The sequence below is a fragment of the Mus pahari genome, chromosome 19 (assembly GCF_900095145.1).
Source record: "Mus pahari chromosome 19, PAHARI_EIJ_v1.1, whole genome shotgun sequence".
NCBI classification, from domain to species: domain Eukaryota; kingdom Metazoa; phylum Chordata; class Mammalia; order Rodentia; family Muridae; genus Mus; species Mus pahari.
Window position 1 is genome coordinate 63,151,859 of NC_034608.1, and position 9,046 is coordinate 63,160,904.

Below are 9,046 nucleotides of genomic sequence, written 5' to 3' on the forward strand. Positions count from 1 at the left end.
ACAAACAATTTGTTTTTAAAGGCTATCTCCGGGCCCTCCTAAACATACTGTCTCTAAGTTTATACCCTAAGTTTTGAGTTACTAAATTGTTCAGTGGAGAAGTTAGAACGTTTAAATCCAGGCAGAACAAGTTTATAGCCTTCCCTTCTCCCTGGCTCCTCCCTGTGGTCAGCACAATTACAAACGTGGGTTGACTTTGTTAACTTTGAAGATTTTCACCTCTTGGTGGATGTTCATATTTATGGAATGCTTACCAAAAACCATGAGGTTGTATTTTCTCCCTCTGTGTTAATTCTCAGTTGTTAGAGAACCTGCCCTATCTAGGGCTTGTCAGTCTCTGGGTTTTGTGAGGGAGAGCAGAATCTTTTTTTGTTGTTGTTGTTAAAAATATAGAGTGCTGTCCCTTTAAATTCTGAAGTGAACTTGGCCAAGAAAGGCCAACATCTCAAGGTCCAGCCCCTAGAAGAGAGAATAGCCCCAGACTCCATCCTCAGGCTTTGCCAGGGCACAGCTGTGCCAGCTCTCCCTGGCAGACTCCTGGCAGCATGGCAGCAAAGCTCTGGACCTTCCTGCTGGGCTTTGGGCTCAGCTGGGTGTGGCCAGCTTCTGCCCACCGGAAGCTCCTGGTGTTGCTCCTGGATGGTTTTCGCTCAGACTACATCAGTGAAGATGCCCTAGCATCCTTGCCGGGCTTCCGAGAGATTGTGAACAGAGGAGTCAAAGTGGATTACCTCACTCCAGACTTTCCCAGCCTCTCCTATCCCAATTACTACACCCTCATGACCGGTGAGTACCTACCATGTCTGCCTCTTAGACGGGAGGATGTGGCTAGTGCCTGTCATTGGGAATCTTAATGTTTGATTGTCCCTGGTCACAGGACATCCAACATAGGTAAGAGTCTATGTTCCCAACTAACACTTTCATTTCGTCACGGTCTTGTTCCACAAATGTCCTCCCAAGGACCTATTTCAGACTGTCTGTACAGAGCAGAGGTGCTAACAGCAATATATGGAATTTGGAGATTTTTTTTTTAAAGTGATTATTGTTTGTTTCACAGATAAAATTCTAGATAATTCCACATTTTCTAAGTTCAGGGTGTAGAAGATGGATGGGTTTCCGTGTATCCGTACAGAATCTCTCTGTCCCTTTACTGTGGTCTGGATTCTTGCAGGCTGACTTATCAATGTGTAAGACTGTGACGGTTATTCTCAGGGTCCCTCCACAGGGAACCTTGCTTCTAGACAACTTAGAAGGGCCTCTTCAGGTCTTCTTCAGTAATGTCACTTTCTGCTTTGGCTGTTTGGGGCCAGGTAAAAATGATACAGGGACAATTCACTTTTGTCATGGAGTTGAGATTGTCCAGCATCTGTGAAACAGGAGTTAAGCAGAAAGCAAGTCCAAACCTGGTGAGACATACAGGATCCCAGTTGACTGCCTGGGGAAAGTGGATTTGGCTAAAGATGATCTTCCTCCATCTGGAACTGTCAGGACACCAAAGGTGATTCCAGAAGGCTGAGCCTGACTGTTCAGTATCTGCAACCTCACCTGCTAATGTAGGTGGGCTCCCTGCAAAACCAGCAAGAGGCTGTCGGATATTTTTGGCCAGCTACCCAAGGCAACCAAGCAGGCAGTGATTGCTGGCTATATAGGACTTCACTGTGTGCTCCGAACCCAGGGAGAACTTTGAAATGATGTTACCAGATAAGACCTAAGACCCGTGATAACTCGTTACATAGCTTTACAGAACTCCACGGCCAAAGGAGGTCTGAAAATATCTTTAGCTGTGTGATTGGCCATAGGAACAATCCACGATATGATGGTAACAGAAAAGGGGCCATGCACTCTCGAATTTCTGTCTTGCGTGGTTGCCCTAGGTATTCACAAAGTAACCGTGTGCTGACTCCTCAAATGGAAGGGAATCTATACTTTGTGATTATTATATTTATGAGAATTAGAAATGAAGATATCAGGGAGAGAAAAAAATCAGGCTTCACATCAGCAAGGAATTTGTTTGTTATCCAACCATAACAAACAAACCAGTCTCTAAGATAAACAGTTAACAAAAGGCTCTCTGGCCTCCCCTTGGCCTGCTTCTCCATTCTCACCCACTCACTCACTGGGGAACAGTTTGCAGGCTTCTGGATTACACATAGATGTAATTGTGTGTCCCAACCCAGTTCTCCACGGCGAGTTTCACATACAGTGGCCACCCCTTCTCTGGTTGTCTTTCAGAGTCTGCTGGGAGACGCAATTCACAAGCTGCCACATGCAGCCTTTTCAATTTTTTCTATTACAGTGGATAATGAACAAGCTCCAGCTTATTAAGGCAGACTCCAATAAGTGAAAAGGGACCATTGCAAAGCCCCTCACAGACGGAGCCAATGACACGGGTGATTGTTTCTCAGACCCACATGCCTGACACGGCACAAGCACACATTTGCACAAGGGGCTCTGTCAAGCAAACACACACCTTTTCACACTATTGGGCTCTATGGGATATGGACCGTACTAAGCCATTCCATAAACATACAGCCTCACGCCGTGTGTCTTTGTAGTCTCAAAAGTAAATAAATAAAACTATGCCATGGGGCGAGACTGCAGCCCCAAACACACAAGGATCTCATCCTAATTCTGACAAGCCTGGGGAGGTCACATACACCTTTTCCTGTGATAGATTTTCAGACAGTAAATATATTAGATTTGGAAGTCTGCTCTTCTATTTGTTTTTAGAGGTGACACTAGCTGTAGGCTGTGGCCAGCAAGACTTGTGTTTATGTGCATATGTCTTTGAGAACAATTCATTTCGCACCTAAGGAGCAAACTCATGGTGTGGGGGGGAGACTTTTCAGACCATGAAATCTACCTATAGCATGTTTACTGTCCAGGAACTGACTGAAGATAAATTTAGACTCTTTCTGCAAAAAAAAAAACAAAAAAAAAACAAAAAACAAAAAAAAACAAAAAAAATTATATTTATTCTTCCTCTTGATGTTGAGAAATCCCATTTGTGCTTATAAGGAAGAATATATCCATTGAGAATTCTATTTAAACATATGGCTTAGCACTTGAGTGTTTTATAAACCAACACAATTGTTAGGCGGATAATTTGGTACCAAAAGGTAGGCTGTTTGGATTTCCCAGAATTCATGAGAGGAACCATTTTTGCTTCATTACATGGATCAGTGCCCTTAAGACCAAAAGCCCTTGGTATTTTTTTATTTCATATAATGAGGAATAATGAGTTATTGGAAGGAAATATTGCTGGTCCTGGAGTCAGAAGCACCTTCTTGGAGTCCCTTCAGGAAGAATCCTCTGACGGCCCTTGGCCTCTATGTCCTCCACTGGAGCACAAAATGAGATGAACTTCCAGGTCTAGATCTCACCAGGGTTTCAGGATGCAGACATGGAAGTGAGCAATGCGCGGGAACTCAGGATGCTGAGACTGGTCCCCATCTGTTGTTTAGATGGCCTGTGTGCTGGAGGCTGGGTCCTCCGTGCAGTTATGCTGAGAAATACTGAGAAAGCTTTCGGAGATAGGACCACTGAGAAGTCCTCGGGTCACTGCAGGGATCTGCTCCCAGGAGAGAAACTAGTACAGTTCTCAGGCAATCTATGAGTCCTCACAAGATGGACTTATTATAGAAAGTTGGTAACCTGACCACTGGATAGTCTCCAGATTTCTATTGTGAGAGATGCTTTACTTCTTCCATGTGTTCTCTTGCGGTGATGCCACGTGTCATAAGGGCTTCAACAAAGCCCAAATCCATGGAACCACCCAGTCCCGGGCTTACAGCCTCCAGAACCAAACCAAACAAGCTAATGTTCTTTATATAGTCCTCCTCCTCAGACATTTCATAAAAGTAACAGAAACCAGATCAATACAATCTTCTAGGGAGGCGTTCTTATAGAAACTAACAAATGGCTGAGGCTCAGGGTCTCTAGAGACAGAATTTTTTAGGGCAGTCCATGAGCAGTGATGAATAAAGAAACTTATTCGTAAGCAGCTTCAGAGATTCTCCAGCCCCATCCAACATGGAGAAGCCACTGTGCGGATTCTCACACAACCCCCACCCAAGGTGTTCCCAACAGGACAAACGTGAACAAAATTCTGGTAGTGATTAAGCAGATCAACCAATCAATTGCTGTAATCACTGAGTCTTAAAACAAGGCCTTTGACCAAGGAGGTTTACACTCAGCCTGAGGCAAAGAGACACTCAGAAAACAGAGCCCTACTGACAATTCTAAATTATATCACAATGGGTCATGAGCTCAGTTATCCACACTCTGCCCAAATTGTAATAGACATTCCAGCGCACACTGCCCCAGAACCTAACTGTGTTTGTAAACAAGGTCTTTAAAGAGTGGTTACGTGGTGGCTGGAGAGATGGCTCAGTGGTTAAGAGCACTGGCTGCTCTTCCAGAGGATCCAGGTTCCGTCCAGCACCCATGGCAGCTGACAGCTATCTGTAACTCTAGTTCCCAGGGATCTGACACCCTCACACAGACACAAATGCAGACAAAACACCAATGCGCATAAAGTAAGAATAAATAATAATAATCATAATTAATAATAATAATAAAAATGATTATGTTAAGATTAAGTGTTAGGGTGAGGTTCCTTTACACTATGTCTAGTGTTCTAAGAAAAGGAAGAGACACCAGGTGTATGGTGTGCGTCAAGAAAAGGCCAGGTTATGACACAGCAAGGAAAAACTCAGAGAGATGAAAAGCCACCATCTCTTTAGTCTAGCTTCTGAGCTATGAATCAGTTCACCCTGTTTAAGCCACTCAGCCTGGGGTACTTTGCTGTGGCATTCTGTTGGGGTGTGAGCCTGTGGGGTCGGGGGTGGGGTGGGGGCGAAGGAGAGGAAACCTGGGCGAATTCAAACAGAAAGGGTCAAGACGTTGTTACTTGACATGCTGTAAAGGTCAGAAAGGAGAATTTCCTTCCAGTCACAGTAGCACAAGGAAATAGTTTTGTTGGCACTGAACCGTGTAGCCCAGGTTAGCTCTGAGCTCATCTTCTTCTTGCCTTAGCCCTCTTCCTTGGTGTTAGGATTACAGACATGTGCCATCATGTCTGGTGAGAAAGCTCAGCTCTGGGCTGGGCAAACAGGAAGAGGCGTGGCTTACAAGGCTACATCTGCCTTTCTGCAGTCTTTCTGAAATTCGGTGCGTGTGGGTCAAGTTAATATTAGTTAAAATGCTACCACAGATTAGAGGTGGTTAGAGTACATTCTGTTTATGGTCCTTTTACTGGGGACCTTTCTAGAAGGTGAGAGTTTCTTTGGTGGGCAAACTCACATTGGATTTGGCGGAGTTCACATAAAAATCAAGGGAGGAAAATAAAGTCATTCGTTCAACTCAGGTCATGGGTCAGAGAAAATAATACCCAGCGTCAGGAACACTTGTTTGTTAAGTTTTTGAAACTCCTGGTTAAGAAGTCGAAGTGGTCCACAAATGCCCCGAGTAGCTGGTGAGCCAGTCCCTAGAATTTTAGCTTCATCTAAAAAATTCTGCCAATATGTGAGAACATGCTGAAATAATAATTTCTATGCTTAAAAAACAGTAAACAAGAAGCAAGGAAGGGGTGGGGGTGAGCGGTTTGCTCTACCGACCTCAGCATGTTAGCAGGGGCGTGGATTAAGAGGATACAGATGGGGGGGGGGTGAGATCCAGAACAAAGGCTGGGGTGTCGGGATGGGTCCAGGAGGCAGCGAGAGTCTGTCTCACGATGCTTTTATAGATCCTTTGTGGGATTCAAACCAAAAGCCAGGATGTTAAAGGCCCCTAATTAGTGTTTGTGACGGTGTGTTTCCTCTCCTACTCCCCGAAATTGTATGCGATACAAATTCTTACCAGATATCAAGGACACAACATTCTACATTTTACTGGTCATAAACTGCTTGCAAGGTGAGGCATACTTCCCTACACTTTCAAGAAAACGCCTGATGTAAATTAAAACCAGCCATTACTTGGACCAACGGAAATCAGTGCAGGAAGTACTTATACAGTTATGTTTTGAGCAAAGCACAGGTTCTCAGGCTTTTGCAGAATTCAAGCTGTTGTTGCGAGTAGGGTATGACCCCCATGAACCTCTACTTAACCGCGGCACCAGGGCGAACGAAGCTCCCTCTCCTCTCTGCTCTGGAACTCAGCATTGGTTGAGGAGACCACTAAGCCCGCCCTTGTGTTAACAGATTTAGAAACCTCCACTACTAAGTGTTCTATACTTGGGCATCTTTCTCCTTTCTCCTATACCAACCCCTTATTTTCCGTTTTCACAGGTGACATCCTAGTGGTCCAGGCTCAACTCCTCACTTTGGAGTCTTGTGCAGTACCCACATTTGATGCACCTCCTCCTTGACCTCCCACTGGGTGCCAGCACGCCCCACCCCCTACCCCTGATCTCGCTACTTCCTCTTTGTTCATCGACTCCACCTTGGTCCTTTCTCCCGACTCTTCTTCATCCTCCTGATCCTTCTCTCTCACAGCCTGAGTCGGCTGCACTTACAGGGCGCATGCCCAGACTGATTCTTCCATCTCTGTTATCAGTACCTGGTGAAAACCACGCCTGTGTTTTTGCCTAGAGCCGTGTTCCTGCTTTGGCTATTCCGCCTTCAGTGTTCTATAGTCACATGACAGAACCAGAGACGTCTTTGGAAAAAAACATGCACCTGTCTGTGTCTCTCTTTAGACAAAACTTCAGAGACTTCATTGTCACTCCAGATTTGTTACTCTTGTGGCCAATCTGCATTCTAGTACCGTGAGATACTCCTTAGATACTCAAAAGCATGGCGCAGTGTTACCAGATGACTTGTGTCCACGGTGACATTCATGAGTTAATTCCCTAATTCCCCAGAATGCGACTTGTAGGAAAGGGGACCCCAAGATAGGTAATTTAGGTAAATAAGACCATTAGAATAATCCCAATTTACTATCACTTATGTCTCTATATGGGGAGAAAATTGGAACCCAATAGGTCTAATGGGAAGACCATCTGAAAGCCCACAAAGATGATCATCTCAAACAGCAGTCTCAGGAGAATGAACCTGGTTGATGCCTTCATCTCGGACTTGTGACTTCTAAGTTGATTCTATATCAGGGTATCTCATCACAGTGTACTGCCTGGCTTTCTGGGTCAACCTGACACAAGTTAGAGTCATCAAGGAGGAAATGCCTCCATGAATCCAGCTATAAGGCGTTTTCTCAATGAGTGATTAATGGGGGAGGGCTCAGCCCATCATGAGTGGTGCCGTCCCTGGGCTGATGGTCCTGGGTTCTATAAGACAGCAGGCTGAGCAAGCCATGAGGAGCAAGCCAGTAAGCAGCACCCCTCCATGGCCTCTGTATAAGCTCCTGCCTCCAGGTTCCAGCTCTGCTTGAGTTCCTGTCCTGACCTCCTCCAGTGATGGACTAGGATCTGGAAGAGGAAGCTCAATTAACCCTTTCCTCCCCAACTTGCTCTTTGGTCAGAGTGTTTTGTTTTTTTTGTTTTTTTTTTTTTCCATCGTGGCAATAGAAACCCTAATAAGACATACAGCAACAAAAATGACACTAGAACAAAGGTCTTATCTCCAAAACAAGGTCATCTTTGTAGGTCCTGAGGACTAGTACTTGAACATATATTTTTGAAAGGTATCTATAACACATGGTAGAGTAGAAAGAGTGTGGGATTTGCTACAAAAAGTACAGTTTGTCTTAGTTACTGTTCTATTCCTGTGATGAAACACCATGACCAAGGCAATTCTTATATTTTTTAATCATTAATGGGGCTGGCTTACAGTTGGAGGGGGTCAGTCAGTTATTATGTTGGGGAGTATGGTAGAATGTAGTTAGGCATGATGCTAGAGAAGGAGATGACAGCTTTACATCTTGATCCACAGGTAGCAGGCAGACCACACACACACACACACACACACACACACACACATACACGAGAGAGAGAGGGGGGGGCAGAGACACAGAGAGACAGAAACAGAGTCACAGAGAGAGACAGAGACTGGGCCTAGCATGGGCTTTTTGAAACCTCAAAGCCCACCCCCAGTGACACACTTCCTCTAACAAAGCCACACCTCCTAATCCTTTCCAAACAATTCATCAACTGGGGACTAGGCTTGTACATATGTGAGCCTATGTAGGCTATTCTCATTCAAACCACCTCACACACAGTTTAATCTATTTTGACTTTTAGAATTTGATCAGCCTTAAATTTTAATTTTTTTTCTTACATAGGATGGACAAAGTAAAAATTAGCCAGTGGGTTTATTGTGTAGAGAGAATGAGAGTGCATGTGTTAAATTAGCATCATTATAGCTGTGCACATCATATGGGCTGTCAGCATGTTCACACTCAGTTATGCCTCAGTTACAAGAAAACCCAAACAGTACCTGAAACATCATGAACATGGCTTGCAGAATTAACTCTGCCTCCGTCTTTCTGCACATTGGGACCCAGATTGAAGACAAACATCTTCTAGAAGAGACATGGTACTTGCATAGGTGACGTGAAAACAGGAAATAGCAGAACAACGTGGTGTGTCTACAATCTCTGCTCAGAGGTGGCACAAATCACGCATGCTCACATTTTGGTGACTGAAGAACACCACATGACCAAGCATGACGCCGGTAGTGAGGGCTTTACAGTCCCCCCAGAAGGAAGGCTAGGAGCTGTTCTTAGCTTTCATGCAATACGCCACAAATACATTTAATACATTTTTCAGCTGCCGTGAGAAACTTGTACATCTTACTGCACTTTACCAACTTCAATGATCAGAGCATTTTGAAGACACTTAAAGTGTCAAAGATTGTTTGTGAGTGAAATAATAAAATAGCAGGGTCTCTTAGTTACTGTCCTATTGCTGTGAAAAGACACCATGACCACCAAGGGAATGCTAATAAAAAGAATGTCGTTGGTGGCTTGCTTACAGTTTTAGAGGGTTCGTCCATATAATCATGATGGGGAGCAGATAGTCATGGCTGTGAGCTTTCCATCCTGATTCCCAGGCAGGAGATGGAGAGAGAGAGAGAGAGAGAGAGAGAGAGAG

General features: G+C 44.6%; 1 protein-coding gene across 1 annotated transcript in view; it reads left to right on the forward strand.

Annotated features, from left to right (window-relative positions):
* The first annotated feature begins 545 nt into the window (after positions 1-545).
* Positions 546-9,046, forward strand: part of Enpp6 (ectonucleotide pyrophosphatase/phosphodiesterase 6) — a 100,548-nt gene continuing 92,047 nt past the window's right edge. Inside the window, exon 1 of the mRNA XM_021219844.2 lies at positions 546-786. Coding sequence (XP_021075503.2) covers positions 546-786 — 241 coding nt within the window. The remainder of the gene's footprint in view (positions 787-9,046) is intronic.